At 41.6% G+C, this 25,541-nt stretch overlaps 1 protein-coding gene across 7 annotated transcripts in view; it reads right to left on the reverse strand.

Annotated features, from left to right (window-relative positions):
• The window catches only part of DOCK5 (dedicator of cytokinesis 5), a 90,226-nt gene extending 65,802 nt beyond the window's left edge, over nucleotides 1–24,424 (reverse strand). For 6 of the 7 annotated variants that reach the window (XR_012778702.1, XR_012778701.1, XR_012778700.1 and 3 more), the window contains exons 1-2: nucleotides 24,210–24,424; nucleotides 6,404–6,487 (exon numbers count right to left, since the gene is read on the reverse strand). Coding sequence is in view for 2 of the 7 variants with exons in the window: in XM_075523659.1 (XP_075379774.1) it covers nucleotides 6,404–6,487; nucleotides 24,210–24,252 (127 nt within the window). In the remaining 5 variants the exon portion in view is untranslated. Of the gene's footprint in view, nucleotides 1–6,403; nucleotides 6,488–15,611; nucleotides 15,630–24,209 lie in introns of those variants that run through there. The other variant, XM_075523661.1, reaches the window with a different exon arrangement.
• Nucleotides 24,425–25,541: the final 1,117 nt, after the last annotated feature.

Genomic DNA, 25,541 nt, shown 5'->3' on the forward strand with positions numbered 1-25,541 from the left:
TCTAAAGCCTTCCTTCAAAGGAAGGCTGAAAGAGAATGTTTTATTAGATAAGGCAAAAAAAACCCCAAATCCCAAACTGCTTGCCCTGGTAAAGATATTGTTTCTCAATATTATCTTGACAAGATCTAGTAAAGTATAAGATACAAAGTAATAACCATGATCCCCAAGACTCAGAAGCATGTTACTTTCAGATGACCATTTCTTCTCTCTTCAGCACCTGGGGTTTGACCAGTATTTTGATTTCAAGGTCACTGAAACACAAGTGTATGACAAAAAAATTGCTGTATTTCTTATGTCCTCAAGCGAGCCTTGCTAAATGAGCAGATAGGAGAGAAGCATAGCTGTGGGCAAGTCACTCCCACTCTTCTTCCACCACTTCCAAACCATGTGAGACAAAGGGATTTTTTCTCTCCACCCTCACCTTTGTCATTTGTCTCAGCAATGTAAGAGCTGTGCATGATCAAGTGCAACTCTTTCCACTGGGTGCCTGTTCCTTGCCATAAGCAACAGTTTCCATCACCTTCAGTCCTTCTGAAGTTACTGCACTGGAAATAACAAACTAAACATTTTAGAAGAAGGATCTGCTCCATTTTCAATGCTGATGTGCAGACATAATGTCCCTTGTATTGTTCTGCGACAGGATGCAAACTCGCACTTTCTCACTGACTCTTAGCCACTAAAAACATCATTCCAAATGTCAAGACTCTCTGCAACCCAAACTCTCCATTAACCATGCTCCTAGAGCACCTTTTTTTGACTCTTCTCCTAAGGTTCTACTTGCATTGAAACTGAAAATGACTCTACCTCTTAGCAAACAAGAAGGGTATAGATTATGGTTTATAATGCATGGACGATGTTCAGAGCTATCAAGACGGACAACATCACTGATCCAAGACGATTATGTTCAGCTGACTGGCAGAGGGAGCAGCATCAAGAAGGCAAAGGGATTTAAGGGGATAATCAGGCAAAGAAGAGAGGAGGGGAGGGTGGTTCTTTTGGGGGGTTTTTGGTGGTTTTTATTTGTTTGGTTTTTCCCCCCATATATTTATACATTTAGCAAAGAAGGTTCCAAGAAGAATGATGGACCTGAGACCCCTCGACCATAAATTAGAGCTCAGGGTGGCATTTTTTTGTTTTGTTGGGGTTTTTTGTGGGGGGGGGTTGTGTTTGGTTTTTGGGGTTTTTTTAAAGCACAGTTTTCTCCCCTTTCTCTAGCAATGAGAAGGTGAATCAGCTTGACCACATAAACCCCACTATTTCAGTAGTAAGTTAGGAGGAAAGAAGAAATTCCATTCCTTCCAGAGGATGAAGATAAGATTATACACTGACCATGGACCAATGGATAAGGTACTGGATTAGGGATGAGAAGATTTAGGTTCTATTTTTATCCAAGTTGTAATTAATTGAATGGTCAAGTACAAGTTATTTAGGGTGTGATACAAAGCTCATGGAATTTAACAGGAATATTTTCCCAGTGATTTCAATTCTATTTGACAGAGTCTCTCAGCCTTTCTATACCACAGCTTCCTCATATTTAAAATGGCCTCTTGGCATTAACCATATTCCTGTAAAATATTTTGCAATCATTGCATAAAAGCATGTTGTATATTATTATGCAAAGCTATTTCAGCAAGCATCTCATGCAATTTTTTCAGAATTCTGCTCCAATTTTCAATAATCTTATTCATCATTTTAAAAGGAACAAAAGCTTTTGGCAGTGGTCAACTGATTACTTGATTTCTTCTTAAAAAAAAAAAAATCTGCCTAAAGCTTCAGAGGAATGACAGACTATTTAAGTGTTTCTCTTGAGTATTTTCCCCAAGCAGAGATGTGCTAAATGGAGAAAGGCTTTTCAGGTGAAGATGACATGGCAAATTTCAGCTACTACAACACTCTTTCAAACTGAAGTCTGATTAAGAACGCAAGGATAGCAGACTGAATCTTGCAAAGAAACATCTAAAGTTTGTTGGTTTGTTTGTTTGTTTTAAATTGAACACAGGCCCTCAATTTTACCTTTCATTAAATGGATTTTATGCAGTATGTAAAAGGTCAGAAAATCTGAGAAAAATTATTCAAGTTACAATAGTTTAGACGACAAAAAGTTATACACAGAGATGCAATCCCAGGTCACGTGCTTAACCACAAGGTCTTTGTTCCTCTTCCACTGTAGCGTACTGTCTCTCAGTACCACAACATACACTGCTGCACTGTACTGAAATAAAACAAGGGATTGCTTCATTTACCTGCAGTGGTGAGAGGAAAGATAAGACTGAAACTAGGAACAAATTCAACACAAATTTATTTTTGTCAGAAGAAGAAACTCATCGGAATCATGGTCTGTGCGTACACATTCCTTCTATCCACAATTTGGCTATTTCCCACAGCTTGCATGAAATAATAATATACACTGCAGATTAGAAAAGATTCCCCTAAGCAGAAATGTATCCTCCCTAGCTCACTACTCAAGGACAGATTCCCAGAGAGTAAGTAAATCCTGTACTGAAGCAGCCTTCAAAAGTATTGGATGCAGCAAGCGTCCTTCTTTCTTGGATTTTGCAGCATATACCCAGTCTTGACAATATTTGGCAAACAACAGGATAAGCGTGCACTGCTTATCGTATTATCAAGTGGAAAAAGTAATTTTGTACAGAGACCTCATGCCCTTCTGCAACCAGACAGCCAACCAGAGAAGGGCGGGGGGGGAGGGGGGGGGAACAACCACCTTGCTTTGCAGTTTACAAGAGTGTATCATCACCAAGGCACCTAAACTAACAAAACCATGCTTTGCAGAGGGTATATGTGTATTTGTTTTAAAGGGAAGGTCATTTTAAGAAAAGTGGTATCCTCCAGATCTTCACGTATAATAAATACACTGTGGTGTTTCAAAGCATGCTTGAAGCCCAACTAAGACATGTCAAAAGTTATTTAAAATCAGTCTCAAAGTAAAGCACGGAATATGCAAATTTAGACCCTCTCTACAGTGCAAACCCCATTTACAACTGCACCTAACGGCAGATTGACAAAGATGCAGTATGCCACCATCTTCATTCTCCTGGACTGAAGGAAATGCTGCACAGTCTAGACTATGGAGTTATTCAATCCAATAGCAAACAGCTCTCAGGTTGTCCCTATACGGAATCGAGCTGCATTGGACATCAGCATGTTATAGCTTGTACTAGAAATATCTGAAACCTTTAGTTCAAACTGCTCAGTCTGTGGTTTCAGCTCTGATGACCTTCACTTCAATGTTGTGTACTTTGTCCAAGTTGAAGCTACCGTTTAAAAGACGATCACCCTTTGACGAATCCTTGACGTAGGCAAGCTGCAGTCCAGCAAAATGAACAGTCTGTCTACGACGTTATCACTCTTTTATCTTCTTTTGTGCACTCACAATCCAAGCCTAACTGTGTTGTTGTAACCGGGACTTATAAAACATTAGGCAAAGCATCTGCTTAGGGCATGGCAAAAGAAAGCTTTACTAACAGAAGCGCAATGCCAGAGCCTCACCCCAAATTTGGCCAACTTTTCAAGGACTTCCAGCCTTTGCAACAGGCCTCTAACTCCTGATAGCATGTGCTAGCATAAACGAGCAGGGATTTTGCAATTTAAAGGTGCTTTCTCTCCTTGTGAGGCCATTAGGCAGTACAACAACAGCACCTGACTGCAGGCACTCCACCTTAAGAGTTTGCGAGACACTATGGTCTGCGGAAAAGTCTGCATAGCACAGAGGCTGGCACCAAACTGCATCCATACCTTCTGGCTTGCACTGTAATTCACTTTATTGCTCTCTGCTTCTCACACATCTCCAACACTGTACCAGTGTTGTGTCTCAAAGCTATTCAGGCAGTTCAGAGTCAGATAACATTTATTGTTAACACCAAAACCCAGTGCAAGCTTCAACCTTGCTGCCTTGCTCTCAAGGAACAAACTGTGCACCTCAATTCCTACAGACAGAGCAGAGCCAGCCAAAGCCCCAGATGCAGAATACAAGGAGCTTTCAATTGAAGGCTGTTTGATACACAGAGAGCCTTCACTGAACACAGCCAAAGAATGAATACCTGCTGACTTCAACCAGGAGGAAAAAGGAGGCAGGTTCTAGATGACTGACAGAGCAGGAAGTGAACTGCGGTGCGACAGCCCTGAGAACCTTCTGGTAACTCACAAAAGATGTTCCTGCACATCCTGAGGCAGGGAACAATAGCAAGGAGCAAGATTTTCCAAGTGGGTATTACCATTACATGACAGCCTCTGGACAATCCTGAAAAACTCCCCCTTAATTCCCTAAAGAATGTTACCGATAGCCTGAGGAACACCCTCAGCCAGGAGCTGCAGGGATAACTCACACCGACTAAAAAAAGGACTTCACAAGGCACCTCTGAGCCTTTCTTCTTGCAAAGCCAATGTCCTGGTTAAATGGAACCTTTTTCTAAATTGAGACTTGTATATCCAGATAAGAACAGTGATTTGTGGAACAAAAAACCCACTTTTATCAGACTGGAGTTGTATTTGTAAGTATACATCATTAGCATGAGAAAAAACAGAAAAGGCTTCTTGTGAGAACAGTAATTCTCAAAAACACAACCCACAGATGTCTGGAAACAAAGCTGAAAGCTGATGTCCCAAAAGGAAGAAAAATAGATACAGTAAGACATGAGAATTTCCTCCCAAGCAGACAGAATATCAGAGTTTGGAGTTTTTAAGATGAATTTATGGAAAATAAGACCAGACCCGCAGGAGAGTTACCATCTCAGAGACAATCTGCGTCTTTTCCTTTAGACTCACAAATGTCTGGCCTGAATTTTTGGCTGGTCTTTCTAGGAAAAGTATTTAGTTGTGCTGCAGTAATCCCTAGGTGCCTCAGTCGCAAACTAGGATGCCACACTGATGGCTCAGCATATGAAAACAATCAAAACACTTTCCCAAACAATTTACAATCAATCCTCTCAGGCTGAAGTTCCAAACTGGGACATTTCAAGTAAAAAGGGATGCCATTTGGGTATTCATTTCCTGTTCTTGACTGTCTCTCTGTTAAACAGCTGATTACAGACCAAGCAGTAGGATTAAACAATGATGCTGTTTAAAAAAAAAAAAAAAAAAAAAAAAAAAAGAGAGAGAGAGAGAACGAAATACCCCAACATTTTGAGAAGTACAAGATGCATCCTCTTCATCAGGGCAATTTTCATCCCTGATGCTCCCTCTTCCTTGTGTCTTTTTGCAAAACCAGTTCATAAGTTAGTACTATTACATATGGATTTTCTCCCTTTCTCTTTCTCCCCCCCCGCCCGCCCCCAAGCACACTCACCACTATCACACACATCAGTGTAAAAACACACATCAGCAACATAATCTGCTTTGACATGTAGGAACTGGCTGGCTGTTTCCAGTGTCAAGGTCAAAGAGAAGTGGAAAGAGAACAATTGGCTAAGAACAAATTGCTAAACAAGCAGCTTGCCATTCCCAGCAGAGATACTAAAGAGTTTCTGTACGCCGAGTCTTTTTCAAACTGATGCTGCTTGTGAAAATGATTGAATTTATATTTTGGAAAGAGTATTTAACTTTTGGAGAGCCTTCCAAATGAAGTAGTGACTAGTACATTCTTTAAAATAATTAAATGGCTGTGTTCCATTCCTAATACTGAAATCTTCATTAAACAATCTAGTTTAGTAAGTAGATATGAAATACACAAGGGTAATTTTTTTCATCTTGTTTAAAGTAGGAATTTTGTCTTCCTTTCTGCAAGATGTTTTACATTAAGGTATGTATTATGAAAAACTTCCCAGTAAAATACTGGGAGAAACAGCCTAAAAAGGGCATGTAAGCTCCATAACTGGAGGCTTTTTAAAACATATAATGCCAGTTCATGATATTACAGCTTACAACAACATTACTTTTGAAACAATTAGACCTGCCCTCTCATTTTCTTTCATCCACTGCCTCCGTTGTCTCAGATCAAAGAACTAATTCAGGTTAAAAGCTACTTTAAAAAAAATTATTATTATTATTTTCCAGCTGGATCAGTTCATCACATGACTATACAAGCGCTTGACCTGGCACAAGGAGTAGCCAAGGTAAACAGGTGTGGTGTGAAAACAGGAATGAGCAGCCAGAAGTGTTTCTTTCTCTTGCAGTGCTGCCTTGAGATACTAGCGAAATCTTACCTTTACAAACCTCTGCCAGGACCAGCGTAGATATGACTGCTGCTTCTGTATTTTATGCATTTTTAACACTGTTTTAAAAGTAAAGTGCCTACAGCAAACACTACATAGCAAGCTTTGCGCTTTTGGGCGTATCAGAAGTTAAAAATCTAGATCTGAAGTTTGTATTATTTTTTAAAAAAATCTTGATTTGTTACATTTATTTTCAAAAACCACTGCACAGTACTTGGAAGTGATCCGCAACCTACCTTCATACATCTCCAAAATGTGAACAGTATCGCCAACTTGCAAGGAGAGCTCCACATCTTGGACAGCATCATAATTGTATATTGCTAAAAAGGGGAAGAGGAGGGAGAGAGAGATGAAAAACACAGTCATGAAAGCTGTGAGGTAATCAGATTTTGAAATCTGGTATCATGGCACCTGTCAAAGGCAGAATGTGATTTTGAAAAAGCACTATAAAGTTACTAAGCTATCCTGTGTATATAATACATGAGAAAAGTATGTAGCATATCTACATCCAGATTCCATCACCAGTTCCTGCAAGGATAAGAAACATTACTCTTAACAGCCAACAAAGTTTGCCTTTTACCTTTAAGAATACAGATCTGTGACACTATATGAAGAAGCTGCATCCTCCCACTTTACTGACAAACTGCCCAGCAAAGGTCACTATTACCTCAGGCAGAGGTTATGGATCAATTAAGTAATTGTCATTTTTTATTAGCGTTTCACAGGACTAACTGCAACGTGGCACTCGCAAGCACTGGCAAACCAACATAAATTGGATGTCACAAGAACAAATGCCACTATTCTACACTAAATGCCTCAGACTATTTGCTACTAGAGGCTCTTCCCAGACAAGAACCAATCTTAGCACAAAAACTTGAGATTCTCTATGAATTTAATCCCTACCAAAGACAAAGCTCATCTGAATGCTTATCGGATTTCCAGTGGGAATAGGATTAAGTCCAGAAGCCCATGCTTCTAAACTGCCTTTTCTCCAGAACTTTCTTGAGTTGCAGAGTTTCACTGGGCAAAGCAGAAGAGCCCTCCTTAGAGCTGCTGGAGGCTTGTCAAGATGAGAAAGTTTAATTTGAATTTGCTTTCAAACCAATGCAAGTAGAGAGACATAAAGCAGTCAGGAAAATGCTTTGCTACGGGTCAATGAATTGATTGGCTAAGTCAGAACAGACGACTCCTCTACTAAAGTGAGATTATCTTATTTTTTTAAAACAGTGGTTTAAGTACAGATCACATCTTAAATGCAGCAATGCAATCTTCTCATGCACATAAGAGTCATATTTACACATCCAAATCTGTTCCCCAAGCAAATGTATCGGTGAAGTAAGCACAATGTTTATTTTTAAGAAGGCAAATAAATCATGCAAACATTTTCAGGGGGCTTTGGGAAAATTCTTCACACTTCAGAGGGTTTGAAGAACTCTCTCCGAAAATTAAATAAATAAATAAAAATTTGAGCTCTTATGTCAGGAAATTCGCATCAAATGCCTATAATTTCCGTCAAGATGAGGTATATTGCCTCCTGGAGAGGATCCAGCATAAACAAATTACTGTGGCTTACCACACCGGAAATTATCTCACATATACTAGCTTTCTTTAAAATATTGTAACTATAAATAATCTAACAGAAGTAGGCAGGCAATGCGAATTCCCTGCAGTTTCTATCTGAAATAGACCCTGATCACAAACAGATACTTATTTTCTTATGCTGCAGGGGCAGTGTTTATTCACGGTGGCCCTAATTCATGTCTACCGTAACTTCAGTGCCTAGAGAGATACACATAGAGTATGCACTGAATCTATTACAGTGTTTTCCAGAAGGTTACAGGAATGTTACTGGACTTTTGCTCCTAAGGCACTAGCTGCTTCGACATCCAGTTTCCTCTCCCTCCCCGCAACGACGTTGTAAGCCAAGATATTAAAAACTGACTGGTGATCTGGATATTCAGTTTAGACACCTTAAAGGCCCCAGAATAGGCCCAAAAGTAAAAATCCCATCAACGTTTTTGCAGAAAAATTTGGATAATGTTTATGGCCAAAGACAAACATGAACATACACAGGAGCAGATCAGAGTAATCCATTAAGAAATACCTCGTATTGACAGACACCGAGATCATAAATTGACAGAAAAACTGGTTAATATTGTATTTGATTCAGTTAGAAAGAAACTGTTCTGCCAGATATAGAAAACAATTCTGCAAGGTTTTGCAGAGGTCAGCATAAAAGTGCAGCGCCCGACCCAAAGAAAAGTAAACTCCCTGCAGCCATGCCTTCTGTTGCAGTAAACCTGCCAAATCACTAATGTTAAGCAGGGATGTTCTTGGATGGGACATCTCCAAATCTCCCCAAGGTGCAGCAGGAAGCGGTGTGGATGCATAAAACAATCCAGGCTCCCTTTGGAGTCCCTGCTGAACTGTCGGCCCATAAGGTGCCATGGGGACACCGCGCTACACAGGAGGTGTCGTTCCTCAGGTGAAGTCCAGGCATCAAGCAGTCTATGGACGTTAATAATCCTATAGCACTGTCAACAGACTTAGAAGATTTAAAGCAGAGCGTCTTAGCCAATTTCTAACTTGGCTGATTACAATCTGTCTACTGAAGTTTCCTCCTGCAGTTACAGCCGGACTGCCTCACTTTCTGTCCTAAAATGCTGTTTGGGATTCCTGTTTCATGGCTGTACTCACCATGAGAAATGGCTGCTGTTCAGAAATGCATGTGTCCTTATATATACAGGGATTCCCACATACAATTTCTAGATGCCTTGGGTTTCTTTGGGACAAACAGACATTATATAAATACCAGTCTGTTTTTTTTCCATAAAATGCTGCTTTAGCTTCAGACAAAAGCAGTCTCAGCAGCACCAAGTGTCTAACAGAAAGGTGGGCGGGCATCAGACAAGCCTTTCTTTTGAGAACACAGACAGTTAATTCAAAACCAAAGAGCACAACAGCCACAAGAAGAGGGAGAACTAAACGCTGCAGTTCCCTTCCCCTCACCAAAGATCACAACAGCCGCAAGACAGAGAACTAAACATTGCAGTTCCCTTCCCTTCTCTTTCCCTGCTTTACCAGAAAGGTTTCAGATCCCAATGTGTAGCATTTACAAGCTAAAGGAACATGCTTCTGCCACTGCACATCAGAAAAAGGCAAGATTTCTAGTATCTTGCTTTGCTAGACTGAATTAAGCAAGAACAGAGGGTCACTATATAAAATCTCCTACCCAATGGTTATGCGCAAGGTTATAAAAGACAAATTGCTAGCATATTTTCCCTGGGAGCTTTACTGTTTGCAACTGATGCTTCCTGCTGCTAGTAAGTCAGTCCTGTCCGAAATAGTCCATCTGCAGTTATTTGAACTGCTTAGCCTCTTTTTCATTGTGTGTATTTAATCTGACCTCTTTCAGACTTAAAAGGAAGCTGCACATAACAAACATGGTCATGGCATGAAAAAATAAAAATCTCCTGACAGAGCAGCAAGAAAGGAAGAAGGGAAAAAAAAAAAAAAAAACTTTTGTCCTCAAATTTGCAGGAATATCTGAAGTTAAGTCTTTTTGCTTCAAGTTAAAGTTCAGTTGAGATTTTGTCCTTTGAAATTCACTTGAGAATGGTGATCCTGTCCCTTTTCTCATCCTGAATGAAAAGCAGCACTGAAGTCTAGCAAATCTAAATAGAGGCAAAGGTGGAAAACATGATCCATAAGAAGGAGATAGTGGGTTTGTTTTAATGATCATATTCTTTGAGCATAACTAGAGGCAATATATCATATTATTTAATTTACAGTCCCCCAGTTTATTAGTGGAAAGTTTAAGAAATGGTTTTTCCAACAGTGCATCCAGCCTATGGAATTCATTAGGAGGGAAGGTCAGAGGAGTCAACATTGGGGCTGGCTTGAAAAGGGCAACAGATAACTTTATGACCGATGACAGCAGCCAGAGTAATGTAGGTGAAGATAAGGAGAAGCAATTTTCATGCTTCAGGGCAGAAGGTGATTCCTCAAAACGTCGTGAAGGGACACTAAAGGCATTGCACAACTGGGTGTGCACGCTGGATGTCGGGGGTTCTGTTCTTGAAGCATCACGCAACAGTCATCACCAGAAACAAGGCCTACACGAATGGCAAAGGAAACCTAAGATAGCCTGGGCTTTCCAGTGTAGCCAGGGCTCTGAGTAATAGCTAATGGTGAGCTGGAAGTTTCTGAGAAGGCACAAAGTTTGACGTGGGCTGGCAGACAGCAGTATCATGATGGGAAGAGCAGGTTTAGTTATGTCACTCCCTCCAGTTGTACAAAGGCACAAGATTAATCACAGCACACATCCCTGATCTGTGAAACACCAGACAGTGGCACTTAAAACAGTAAGAAGCTTCAATGTCATGCATGGGGCAGAAAATGAGAAGAAGCACAATTATATTTCAAAAAAAAAAAAAAAAAAAACCCAAACCAAAACACACTTTGAAAAACCACAAAGCTTCACTTTGTTCAAGAGTCCTGGGAGAAGCCTTAATTTGCAACAGGTCTGTCAGCAACTCATTGAGCCTGATCTAGCTTTTAGTGAAACCAGTGGGAGATTTGGCATATATTCCCATGGAAGCAGTGTCAGGCTTATTTCTTCAGTGCTACCAGCAACATTTATTTGGAAGGAAGGTGCTGGCGCAGTCAGCTCTGATGCCACATACACACCTATTCGCACTTTAAAGAGCCAGCACACATCTGGACAAGTGATCTGCACTAATGCAGGGTCTTTCACACAGTACCACCAAAGCATGTTAGAAAGATAGCAGTTGTTCTCTTTTGCATGCAGAGAAACTGAGGACAGACAAACTGAATATCATACTGTTCATCTACAGCATAGTCAAAGATGAAAACCAGATATTAATTCCTAGGCCCATTTTAACCGCAAGACAGTAACTCATTTTCAAGACTGTTCTAAAAGGGAAGCTCAGCTAAAACGTCTGAAACTAAAATGAATGAGGCAGAAACCATCACATACTACTTTGTGTGTAATTCAACACAGAACAAAATGGAATTCTTTCCTCAATAACTTGTTTAAATGCATTTGAAATGTGGATTATCGGCCTGAAAAACACAGCCACTGCGAGATCCGTTATCTCTAACATGGCTCAAAATAACCACCCCTCCACCCATTACAAAGACAGGCTAACTGCTTCCAAATACCATGTCCCACTTCTCTGAAGGCTGCCCTCACCACTATCTGATAGGAGAGGGCCGTGCCTTGCTTCCTCTGAACAAAGAATCACATTCAGTGCTGTTGCAATAACCAGACTTCATCTCATTACATCTTTCAACTGAAGAGTCAAAAACTATTGTACGGAAACAGAAGTATGTGCTTTTATGCTGCAAGAACCCTGTATTAAGAAATGGCACTTATGCCGCACAGCCCAATTTGGAGAAGCCTGGTATGCTATCTGTTGCCAAGATATAACCAAAAAAACAGTGGCTTTATTTAAAAAACAAGGAACTGCCCAAGGAATTAATTCTTAATGGGAACAAAGGCTTTTTGATGTTTGAGCAAAAACGTTCTTGTAACTTCCCCGGAATTCTTGTCTGAAAAATTGAGTATAGCATAATTAAGATTTATATGTCAGACTACTACTTCAAAAAAAAAAAAAAAAAAAAGAAAGTCATGGTTCAGCACTGTGAAACATGCATATTAACTGGTTGTTACGAAAAAAAATTACTACTCCTGAACTGGTTGATGCTGACATTCAGTCTCAATTCTGCAAAGTTCCAAGTGACTGCTTGGCATTTTGAATGCAAATAATCCAGAATAACAGGATTATGCGGATAGAAATGCTTTCGTTAACAGCCATCATTAGGCTTCAGAGTCAAACATCTGATGAGCTAGAGGTGGACCTTGAACATCTTGTATACTTATTGTTTCAGGCTGACCTCACACACAGGAATACACTTGGAAGGACTTTTACTTATCCTTAAAATTTTTAAGGTGTGCTATCTTAAAAATGGGCATTAAATCAACTGAGAAATTATACAGTCCGCCTATGTAGGAGGACATGGCATGGCCTTTCTGATTTGAATTCTGTAACTATCAGTTTCTATAATCATTCCTTTCTTTTGAGAACTGAGAACAGCAGGAAGATCCACACTGTCCTCAACATGCTTCCAACACTTGCAGTTCCAACCTAAGACGATTCCAATAACCAAACCCAAATAAGGGTGTTACCTGCTCACCTGCCGAGGACAAGGAAGTGTGTCTGCCAGATGCACAATTGAGCAAAAGTCTGCTAAGATTTTTCTGATTTCCTCTGAATAACAGAGTGTTATCCTGGAGATGGGATAGGCGAATAGTCTAAGGTTTTGGAGAGTCTGTCCTGCACAAACAGTCTAAATCAAACAAATTTCCAAATTTGGGACTGGGGAAGATTTTCTCTTTCAGTCATACCGTCATCAACTTTTGGATATTCCTGTCTCTCTCTCCATCATAGACTGGATCAGATTCTAGGATCGATGGTTCAATCTCTTAAAGCCTGGATTGTTTCAGGAAAAAAAAAAACTTAACCTCAGCCCACGGGAATATGGATGGCTTCACAAGCGTTACACAAGTGCTCCAACGAGATGATCTAATGGTCTCTTATGGCCTTAAACTCTACAGACTAAAACCACAGTCAGCTGCACAACAATGCTCTGGAGCAAGTGGCAGACCCAATGACAAATTAGCCCATGTATTTTAATTAGAGCTTCTTAGTAGATTCAGATCAGGCAAACTGAGGTGATTCAGAATTGCTGAAGCAAGACACACACTGATTATAAAGGAAAAAGAAATAATCTCTATCTTTTCATGTCTACAGAATTCCCATTAGTCATCTTCCCCTCAATTATTTGTTGCAAAGTGTTTATAACACAGCAGCTGTATGAAAATAAAGGAGATTCTGTTCTCAGAGTGCATCTATACTGCAATACAGAACAGAGATATAGATCCTAAACATACACTGTCATCACAGCATAAGCTGTTTTGTCTCTCTGTAAGTGTGCTTGGGGTAGAAGCAGCCAAACTGTAGCTGCTTCTGTGATCTGAACCGCACAGAGACCCTCTGTTGTACTAATGAGACTCTAGAGTAAATTTTCTCAATGACCAGTGACTTTTCCGGACTTATTTTTGTGACAGTGGCTAGCAGAGTGAGGCTACAGTGCACTGGTTATAGCATTATGGTGTACTAACCCAGTCTTTGCTGTATACAAGCAGATATACACTTGGAAAAATCTCAGTAACTCTGTCACTAAGTGCATGTTTTAAAGTAGCTCCACATTTTGCCCAGACGAAAGAACTTTGAAGTCTCAGCCCCTCCACCTCCTCCTCACAACTAGGCTGTGGAAACCAATGGCAAAGAAAACCTACAGCAGGAAAACCACCAGAAAACAAGTCTCTCCAAATGCACTTAGACAGCCGTTCACACAGACAGCCACCCTGGGCAACATCCTGCTACAGTAGAACCCACTCTGGCTTTACCCGCTGACTAAAGAATCAACTCAATTCAGAGCTTCTAGGATTTGCAATAACCCACTCTGACCTCAAAAGTTACACAAACACCTCCCCATCTCCAAAAGTCCAATTTTCTCTTCTACCCATCTCAATGTGGAGTTTAAAGCTCTGCTGTTTTTACACAGGCAGTAATTTTCTAAACCATTTTCCTGAAAACACGTACCAGAATAATGCATAGCAGAGTCACAGTACATAATAGTAAGTATGCATTTTATTTTACGTATGGGTAACGCATACACAAATCGTTAGCTGTGTAATTTTCTTCACCAGACTCTCGACTTCCTATTATCATTTTCACTCTAAAGGGCCCTAAGGGATTTCAAACTCAGATAAAGAATTAATCTACATTAGCTGTCCCAGCTTATATCTGGAGTAAGAGGGAGTGCTGTGAGCCAATGGAGGAATAAATGAGTACTAGCAGTGTAGGAGCCAACCTGCTCCTGAATATACAATATACTACACCCAACGTAATCCAGTGCTTGATTTAAAAAAAAAAAAAAAAAAAATTTCCTTCAACTAGACCTGCAATCCCAGTCTCCTTGGAACATCACGAACAGATACACAGATGGAAGGAGAAAATAGCCTATCCTCTCTTCTTGAAGATTCACACTTCTGTAAACTTTTATCAGGTTGCCTTGATACATCTTTCTACAACAACCACTTAAGGTTGTCTGCAAGACTACCTAGGCTGTGGTTGAGAGGAATGCCCTTGGCTTTTGTTCCCACTGCATTACCAGCCTCCACCTACTTCCTGCAGTCAGTGAGAATGGTGCCTGCCTAACAGCGTTCAAACATAAAAAGGGAAGATAAAATAATGAGGTGTTAGCCACAGTTTTTAAAGCTACAGTCTGTTTCAGGTCTGGCTGATTCAAACTAAACAACATGCAACAGCACGTCAGTGTTCAAGTGGAATGAACAGATGCAGGAGTACCCAACCTGGCACTGACGTGCCAAAAGCAGCTTCCAAGCGCAAAAAGATGACAACACACTGCTTGTTGGGTCTGGAAGGTGGTCCTTGACTTGATGGTTCTCATTGCAGCTGCTGGAAGATCTTCATTGAGCCAAGCTGCCTTTAGTTGACAGAAGAAAAGAAGCCAGTGACATCAAATTGCCATTCCTCTTTTAGTGGTACTCAATTCTGAGCAGTGTAAAGTTGGCTCAGGGAGGAAAGGTGCAGCAGCAGCTGCCAATGTTGTTATTACTACTGCGCCACAGAGAAACCTCAGATCCTGGTGCTATCAAAGCTGCATCTTTTACCAGCTCTAATTTCACAAAACACATCTACCGAGTGTGTTTAAATACTTCATTCATTTACCAAGATATACATCCAACTGTTTTCACTGTGACACAGTGACCTTCTCAACATGCAGGATACAAGACAAGACTGCTCCTTTTCATCCACTGGTGAGGCTACAAGAACTAGATACCATAATGACAGGTGGCTTATAGATCTTATTAGGTTAAAGGGTGCTTGATATTACTCTAAGGTGTGTATCTTCCAAGCCCTGCAGCTTTATTCTGACTCTTTGAAATCTGAGCAGTAACATCTAGCCTGCACGATTAGTATTCTCCCAAAAATATATTAAATCATAGTCTTGTCCTTTAGAGCAATCGTTCTAACCCCATAACCCTGTTTCAACTATCATATGACCACAGAAATCAACAGTTTTGCCATTGGCTTTACTGAATCAGAACCTGGCTTGTATTCAGATCAGCCTATTGATATCGCAGGAACTCAAGAAACTTAAAATATTATGCATCTTCTCTGTATTGTACCTTTTGGAGAAAGAGACTTGGCAGAAAATGAGCACGTAACCACTCTTCGGGTTGTCCTCTACAAAAGAAGGGGTTCATACCTTTAGCCTTCTGAGTATTGTGGTACTTGCATTCTGGTTTTAACAACTGCATATACCCACCAGAGGTTTGAAATCCAGTTTTCACAAAAGTAACCTCTGATTTTGAATGTTTCCATTTTTATGGCCTGTGAAGAAACAGATGCTCATTTACAATACACATAGAATTGCAACTGAATTTTACCAAGTCTGTCTGTAATCACCTTTTTTTCCTCCACGCCTGCAAATGTGCAACTTGTGTTTGGATACATTAAGTACAAGAGTAACTTTTGCAATGAAATTTTCAAGCAGATTTGTAAAAGCAAAAAACCAAAACCATCACTTGATAAATTGGACTACTCAGCTAATTCCCAACTTGAAAGCGTGTGGCACCTTCAAAAGAATTAAGTGAATTTGCCACTGGCTTTAAATTACTGTCCTAGTTCTTACTGGGCAAAACATCAAAGGAAGTAGAAAGAAAACTTGGAAATACTACTGTACAGAACTGTGAGTGCTACTATCTAATGAGTTCTGCTGTATGCATTACTTCCAGAGGGAGCGAGGGTGGAGAGATGAGAGGAGGTCTAACGCGTAAAACACTTGAGCCTGGAGTCCAACTGTGCCTACAGGCTAGTCTTCACCATAAAGTTCACTTCAGTTAAAACTTCAGCATTGTCTCTTGCTGGCATCACACCTACACATACCAACACTAAACTCAAGCTGATAGACCCACAGAGAATATAAAGCTAAGGGATCCCACTTCATCAGCTGCGAACGTGACCCACCGGAATTACAGCCATAAATTTTTGTACAAGTGTTCTCAGGCCTGCACCACCTTCCCCTTTCCATCTGTATGCTCAGAAAGAGACAGACAAGCTCTCCCACAATTTGCCCGAGAATTCATAGCGTGGCTTGGCCCACTGCATTTTAAGAAACCTGGGGTACGCTGCCAAGAAACTCTTTACCTCCACTGGATAGCACCTCTATGGAAACTAGCACTTGAGCTAACTCATGCTGGCAGGGCTAACACAAGTAGAATTTCTAATGTGCATAACCATAGGGACTTCAATTGGCCCCTGTACCTTCAGCCTTTCTGTTCAACACGGGCTTCGTAACAGATCGCTCTCCCACAATGCATGCCTGTGGTTTCATTGATTCATGTCTGCAAAATGACACAAGCCCCAATCAGAGAGCTGGCACTGCACAGCGAGATACAGTTTCACATTTCCAGAGACCTTTAATTCCAAAGCATTTTTATCTTGCCACCTATCTCAGGTAACAAGCAAAGGGCAAGCAGGGGAATAGTGTTGAAACGAGGAACAGGAAATCTTGGCTGGGAACTAAGGGTCTTACTCTGGAAGGAAAAAAACCAAACAAGAATATTGATCCCTTTGTTGTCAAGACAAACGAAGAACAAGCTACTCCCAAATTTGCAGTAAGCAGATCAGTTTTAATTACACTGCACAAGATGCAAGGAGATAAAGAATTTGGAGCTGGGTACCACGCACTGTAGCGTTCCCTTCATTTTCTCAAGCTACTTTATTCCTTTACATTAAGCACCATCTCTCTGCAGCTTGAAGCCCCCACTACATCGTCAGAGCAATGAGAATGGAAGTGCTGCAAGAATCAGGTCTCTAACACTTAAGCTAGTTACCCTTGCACTCAAAAAAAAGAAAAAAAAGAAAAAAACAACAAAAGAAAAAAGCGCTCTTTCAGAACTAATTGGCCACTATTTGCCCGTGATATTCTGAAACAGTATTAGAACTTTAGAGCTGAAGTATCAGAACTTTAGAGCTGAAGGGCTGAGCAAGAAATTGTTTTATTATTACGGCAGATCAAAGTACTGAGCTTCCCAAGAGCAGAAAACTATTATCTCTATTGTATCTCAATGACCTTTTTGCCCAGATGCAGCACTTTCCAGAATGAGGTCCATTTTTATTGCAGCAACACCTCCAAAAATTTGAGAGTATAAGTGGCCAAAGAACAATCGCCACAGAACAAACACTACTTTTTTTAGATACATTCTGACAATGTGCCAGACACCTATCTGAAAGCTTCAAGAGGCTGCCAGAGCAATTCATCCTTTAAGCAATGCTCCCCCCGCTATTCCTGGGAGATCTTCCTAGGAGGTACAGTCTGTACTGTACCAAAAAGACATTTTTATCATTTAAGCAACTGGTCCAACTAGTGCTCTGAAACATCTTCAGTTTTTGAAGGCAACCATGAACTGGCCACCTAGAAAGCTGTTTAGTAATTCATATTTATGTTCCAGTTTTATTAGCACATGTTTCCTGGCAAATGCACCAAAATTCATTACAGTATTTTAGGCATCCAATCATAAGTTAAATGCATTGGACCTGAAAACATAGACTCATTCTGGCAGCAAGGGGATAAATGCGTTTATGACTTTGGACTACGGTAGTTTTAAGCTTGGCCATGGTTGTGTCTTTAACATGCTAGCGTAAATAAGATTTTTTTTTTTGCCCCCTAAAAGCACTAATTGAAAGAAATGTCCTACCAGTCAAGTTAAGTGCAAGTTAAATAGAAGGGGGGAAAAAAAAAGTTTATTTTCAATTAAAGAAGCTTTGGCAAGCTTGCACGTAGAAGGGGTGGACATTTTTCAACTTCTGAATGATAGGGAAAGATTATGACACATTTACTGCTGCTTGATCAATACGCTATTGGTTTAAGTTTTTTCAGTTCTTGAACTTTTATTATTTTGCTTTTCGTTTCCATAGTTCCAAATGCAGAGAGTATTCGTGCTAGCAAATACAGTCCCATGCCAAAAGAAGAACCACAAGAATATGCAAGAGACTGGTGCGAAATTCAGAACTGGTCGGCACATCCAGCTCTAGCAGAAGCTGGTACTTAGAGCCTCTTGACACCTCTGAACATTTAGGCCCACATCTAACCAGCAAGAGCCAGCTCAGCCAGAACTCTAGAAGGCAACTAGCAGTTCTGGATGCCTCAAGAGAGGATTCAGAGCCTCCATAAAGAGACCTGACTGTGAGATGAACGGGATGCTCATTCCTAAACATCAGGACTCTCGGTGATGTTTCAAGGTGGATACCCAAAAGCTAAAGCACCCAGAAGTCACAAGACACTTCTAGAAATACTGCTTTTCAAAGTAAGAATAAGAAAAGGAACGGTTACAAGTCTTGTTCACATCAGCAATGACTTTGAAGTTCACAGGATTAGTTTCACTGGGAACTACTTAAGGAGTAGAGCAGTAATCACCAAAAGTAAGACAGACAGACTTGGGCTTATATGGATTAACAAAAACCAGAAAGGACTACGGAAGCAAGAAGTAGCACAGCCAACTTTCACATCAAATAAACTGTAGACACAGCAGTAAAAATTGGAGAACTAAATCAGAAATAAAGTGTCATATACTTCTCGGAAGATTCAAAACTTTTTGCTGTCAACAACGCCAAGTTTTTACTTTTCCCTGTTGAAAGTTTTGTTGGTATTGCCATCAACACGACAATTTTTAGACACAAATCATAATAAAGCAAATGGAAGGAAAAATGAGTAGTTATAGAGTGTTTCTATCAATAGACAGGTCGACAGTCACTTCTGCAGTAGGAATGGGCTCCTCATCTTCTAGAGCCCTTGCAGGAACCTGTTGCACAACAGTGGACTTCAGTTTCAAGTTAGAAGCATTCTGCAAGAACGGTAGGCATAAAGCAAGCAGCAAGTTGAAACAAATATGAGTTTTGCTCTAATTTGACAGGACATACTACTATCAGTACCGTGAAACTCCTTTGATCACAGACTGTATTTCGAGACAACTTTGCAGAAGATGTATGAGGACTGAACATGAAGCCAAGACCTGATGGCCCAGCGTATCAGAAGTTATCACAAATCAAACCATTAGTAAGAAAATCTTATTTTGCAGCACTCTCTCTTCCTCTCTGATCCTTTGCGTTTCGGCTCACATAAATCACAAATGTAGCTGGCAGGCACTGGTTTACATTTGAAAAATTACTGCCATTCCTGAGACATGACGCAGCTGATTGTAACTCAACCACCACATGGTATTTTGACAAAGTAAATACTTCTTTGCGACAAGAATAGTCCTATGGTCCGGTCCCTCCAGCAAGGAAAAATGTAATGGGTTTTAAAGGCCACCAATAACTATTAGGGGTAATTACCTGTCATTTTACCAAAAAAAAAAAATATTCAAAAAGAAAAAACCCAACAAAATAAAAGATGATAGATTGAAACTCACAGGCTGCTTTTTGCCACCGTAACGAACAGTTTCTTTTGGAAATATGGCTAAAGTATTTTAGCCATAGCAAGTGGCCACGCTTCTTTTGGAACCAGATCACATCGAGCCATTCCCTTTCAAATAGCCACCCATGGATCCACATACTTGGAAGTGCAAAATGGGAATTCCCTGAAACAGGATGTGAAGAGGCAGGGAAAGCTTGGGAATTAAAGCCGCCCAAAAGTTTCTCAACCTTTCCCTCCCAGCCCCCTGCCTTTAAAAACACACCAGATCAAAATGCTTTCCACAGAGTGACGGAACCACTTTGTTTAATTAGCTTCCCTTCAACCCAGCATTTTAAGACATTTTCTAAACAATACATGACTCCGGTTTTACTCAGAGCCTATAAAGATCACCAAAACACAAACAATGCATTGATATACCTCACTGACCAGTGACGTTTTTGTGGGCTCATAATAGTATTTTAAGTTATACATTTAACAATTTGGAGAGATCATAGGCAACAAATATTGCCTAAGCTTTCACTTGCTCCTTCTAAGCAGAACATCACAATTTGTGGCTTTCAGTGTTTTGCTGCAAGCTCCAAGTTTGTTGTTGGGTTGAAGCATTTCGTGGTTTGTGGAGTGAATGGTCCATTATGGCCTGCAACTGCAGAGGCCTGGCCACAATAATCTGCCTGGTCCTTCCCCAGTCCTACCATACAAGCTCTATGAAACAGCCACTACCTCAGAAATAAGGGTAAATTTGCATTTCAAGAGATAGTCATACCAGTGCATCCAGGTGCAAGCCACCATCTTCACCAAAATGCAAACTATTCTGGACCTCATGTCTCCGAGCTCTTTCAATAGAGCTTCAGTGCATCGTTTCTTATTCCGGAAGACCAGATTTGTGGATTGGCTGAACAATAGGTGCATACACAGATCAAACTATATAATTATAAACAAACACTTCACATCCTGTTAGTTCGCAGTCAAAGGCGACACGTAAAGCATGTGTGTACCTGATACATCATTACAGTCACCTGAAAACCATTCTGGCTGAAAACTGCACTTTTTCATTTCTGAATTCGTTTTGACCTGGGTCAGTTCCCTGACCTGTCTTACCACACCACTATTGCCTGCAGGAAGGAGTCAGAAAAAGGGGTCTGATTGCTTGTTCTGGTAGCAGCCTGGATTGACACCAGAATAGAATAGCTTATGACTCCACAGACTCCAGATTCTCTCATCCCTGGTACTGAAACCATTAATACAGAAACCATTAAACCATTAATACTGAAACCATCTTCTCCAGTCCACAAAGGACATTTACATGTTAAGAACAGACGATGACTAAAGAAAGAATTGCTTTTACAACTGAAGTGTAATACTTAAGTTGAAGTTAATGCAAGCCCGTGTTACTGCCAGCAGAAAAAGAAAATAATTACATTGTTGATTCCTTATGCCCTAAGTTAATACTTTTAAAACAAACAGATAATAAAAGTTAAAAATCGTGGAGAGTCATTCAGGTATTCTTTCCTTCAGAGCATGCTCTTTTGACTGAAAAGAGTCTGCATGAAAGGCATTCTGCAAATGACACCACCTTTTTGAGAGAAGCACTTGACCAAGAACAGGTTACTTCATTTAGTTTGGCCCTACAACCGACCAGCTTTCAAGCAAGATGCACCAGATAGTATCCTTCCTTCCCAAATCAGAGGTGAAGCACATTGCAAGGAAGCTTCGTAAGGCCCAGAAAATCCTGTTGCTTAGAGAGGCAAGATGTTGCCCATCAGATGATCAGCAGCGTTTTTGTCCCTCTACAAGGCTGAAGCTTCCAAAATCCCATCTGTTATCGGGTTGACAATTCATTGCAAGTGAGAAACTGCAAGCCATTTGTCTCTCACGTATGCTTCCCTAAAAATGCTACAATTTCCAATCTTGCACTCTCTGCTGTCTGCCATTTCAGCCCATATGCCTTCTGTATTATCCATGCTAAAGGTAGCAGTCTCCAGGTTTAACCAATTGAGGACAAAACTAGAATCCAGCAAATCAGTTTGAACCCACAATCAACAAATCTATAGAACAGAATCCAGGACATAAACCATAAACCAGGACATAAACCATTCTGAACTGAAATGCAAAAATCAGACAAGTGACATTGAATCACACTGTGTACTTCTTGGAATGTCTTACTGCGTTGCTATGATTTACAGGGCTGTGCTTAAAATAAGTGCAAATAGTTCTATATTAGTTTCCAAAGCACAGACAACTAACAGCCACAATGTACGTGTTCTTTTTGAAAATTATGAACTTTTATCTTTACACTTCACAACTATCAACTTACCCATGCTACCAGTGAATGGAAGTTGTTACCATCTAATGGCCTATATCATACAAATCAGTGGCATTACACTCATTACAAACACCTTCATAACTGGTACTAACAGGCACCCTGGTTAGCAGGCAGATTAACGGCCCAAAAAGCTCACACTTTCCTCTCAATCCTCATCAACTTCTTCAAATTAAGCACAAAACCAATGAGGACCGGTACCTGAGCGCAAAGCTTGAGCACCGCAGAGGGTGCAGCTGTAGATCGGAAACTGACAAGTCTGCAAACATCAATGACAAAATTACCATTCCATTAATGCCATGTATCAAACACTGACTGATAAAGCTAGTCACTACATAAATAATTCTGTTGACTGCCTGTGGATTAACCCTATCAGTTCTGGTTGCAAATTAAATGCAAGAGCTGAAGCATGACAGACTGTGTCACTTTGGTCCACGTGCCTGCATACAAGGGAAATACTTATCTTTTTCACACAGCTGTCTGAACACACAGAAGTAAGGGGATACTTCCCACCGGCACACTTTTTGATTGGTAACGTAAAGGAAGAGGCAGTTTTTCCCTCCACCCTGCTTACTCACAAGCCAGTGCCCTTTCTGGGAGAGGAGCTGTCATAATCAGCAGTTGGCTCAAGCCAGCACTAAAAACTCACCCCGGAAGCTAATAAAAAGGAAGCTAGAGGAGTGCCTCTGATTCATCCTACTGCCCAAGGCCATTCTTGAGGTAGAAGATCCTTGCTCAAAGGTGTGCTTAAAAAACCCCACCATAATCTAGCACAGCCAATCATACTGGCATTATATAATTTACTTGATTATAATACCAAAATTTTGAAATTCCTGATGCTCAGAGTAATCTCACCAAATCATACATACAGGCTCCCATATATAAATAGCCTAGGCTGTTACCTACACAGAAAGAAACAAAGTTCAGGGCGTACAATACTCCACACCCTCCTAGTTACCAAAGCAGAAACTAGATAAGGTTGTGCTGCGTATACCTCTGAAGCTTAAGCCACAGTCCTGCAAGAAGTGGGCTGCCTCTCCGCAAAGCCACTCTGAAATCAAGTGGGCAACTTATTTCAAATTCACTCTGTGAAAAATTGTGCAGGATGAGGTTCTTCACCTTTAAACTCATGGACTGAACTTGAATGAACAACCTCATGGGAGTCTGGGCAATTAACACTTTGCAAGCATGAAATTAAAAATTTTTCTCACATCAGGAAGTCCACTGTGGAACACAAGGGGCACGGAAGATCACTCTTCATTAAAATAAACTATCAGAAGTTGTTTGTGTCATGAGCGGTTTCCTGCCTATTGTTCTCTACCCAGTTCTCATAAGCAACCTCAAAATCGTGTGGTTTTCAATTTGTCAAAGTCTCAAGAAAAGGAGAGCTTATCAGCACCACCGTTGGCTATGTTCCTCCTAGAGAAAAGCAAGCCAGCATCCAACAATCTCCTTTGAATCATAAAGAGGAGGACAGGGCAGAAGGTACAAGGTGTCAGTCAAGCTTTCATCATTCCTTGCCCTATGTCAAGATTTCCACCCCCTTGCAAAGCGGTCACCCACAGTCCTGAATTTGCTCATTACAACCATCATATCCTGTCATCACTTTTTCTATCCACATCTTCATTTTTGCTGCTATTTTAGAGTACTCTTCACTGTAAAACACGCTGGAGGGGCAAAATTACAAAGGTCAGTCCCGAACTTGCAGGATTCCAGAAACCCAGAGCTCGCAGGGTGTGAACTGGACACACATCACTGCCTCCATCCCTAAGGGTTCAAAGAGTGAACACCCACTGCTGAAACCTGAAAGTGGAAGAGAGCACAAACTCAAGAGAGAAAATAATTAAGAAAGTGTGCGGAGAAGAAACGACTCCAAGGTGTGCAAAAGGCAAGGAATTACTCTAGATGGGGGAAGCAAATGAACGTGTGGTGCAGGGAAACCGGGGACTCGGCAGCGGCGGAGCGGGGAAGCAGACCGCCGGGACCCGGAGGGAGCGGCGGCTCCCGGAGAGCGCACGCAGGGTGGGGGGTGCCGCGACGGCAGGAGCGGAGGGAAGGGGAGGCACGGCGAGCGGGGAAGGGGCGCACGGGGCGGGGGCGGCCGAGCGGCCCGGGCTGGCACTCACCGACCCCGTACTTCTCCCGCTTGGTGGGGATCCAGCGGGCCATGCCGCCGGGCGGGCGGGCGCTTCCCCGCGGCGCGGCTCGGCTCAGCGCGGCCGCTCGCCCGCCGCCGCCCCGCCGCGCTGCCTGGGGCCGGCCGCCCCGGGCCGCTCCGCCATGCTACGAAACTTCCCGGCAGCCGCCCAACTTTCCTGCCTCCCCCGCCGCGCCGCGCCGAGCGGAGGAGAAGGAGGGAGGGAGGGAAGGAGGCGGCTCTCCCCGCCCCGGCGGGGATCACCTGCTCCCGCCCCGCCCCGCCCCGCCCCGGGGAACAGAGCCCTGCGCTTGCCGGTGCTGCTGCAAGGTGCTAATGGGGCACGGGGGAGACATAAAGACAAACGCTGCAGAGAACACTAATGGGGAGGGTGGGCAGCTAGGGTTAATGGCTCCCATTGTTGCTCCTTCATATACTGATGTATAAGCGTGCAGGCATTTCCCCACTGTTAGCATAAATTCAGAGGTTTAAAAATTAATTTATTAATAACTAAGAAAACAAAAGGGTTATTTTAAAAGTATGCCAGGCATCTGGAAAAATGGTCACAGGACTGCACTTTGCAAAAGATGCAATGTTCTTGTTTATAAGATTGACTTGGCACTCAATGACGTAAACCTCCACTTGGCTCCAGCGTTGTGAACTGGGGCTTGGTAAAGTATTTCAAAGTGGTGATAGAGAGACATAAGCTGTGTACGTACCTGGATCCCACAATGCAGGTCTGGCGTTCTGACCCAAACCAGACTGGCTGGCTTCTGTAGTTATGTTGGCTGTGGTGTGGCAAATAAATTGTCTGGGAGAGGCATATTCAGTAACATCTACTACACCCTTAATTAAGCAGCACCATTGCAAATCACAGTGGCAGATTCTTTACGAGGCGTTAGGTCCAAACTGAGGAGATCCAGGTTCTCATCATCTCTCCGGGGATGTAAGTAAGTAGATCTGATTTTCATTAGTGCCTGATCTTTGCTGTATGCCCATCTCCCGGGGAAGGCAATGAGAACTGTGATCATTCAGAATATTTTAAAACCTAACCACCTGTTTAGCTGCACTAAAGCCTGAAAATCTGTGGAGATAATATTTTTTATTATTCTGCATTACAAGTGAGAAGCACTAGGGGTGGCTCTGTTGCTCAGCTGTTGTGGTGCCCTGGGCAGATCACTTCATCTCTCTGCAATTCCCAGCCTACATCCCTCTTGTGTGTTCAGAACAGCTTTCCATACTACAGACTCTCCCACCTGTGTTTCTAATAAGTTTAATTTGCCTTGATCTTCACTGGTGCCTCTAAGTGGCAGAGTAATAT

The sequence above is a fragment of the Mycteria americana genome, chromosome 23 (genome assembly GCF_035582795.1).
Source record: "Mycteria americana isolate JAX WOST 10 ecotype Jacksonville Zoo and Gardens chromosome 23, USCA_MyAme_1.0, whole genome shotgun sequence".
NCBI classification, from domain to species: Eukaryota; Metazoa; Chordata; class Aves; order Ciconiiformes; family Ciconiidae; genus Mycteria; species Mycteria americana.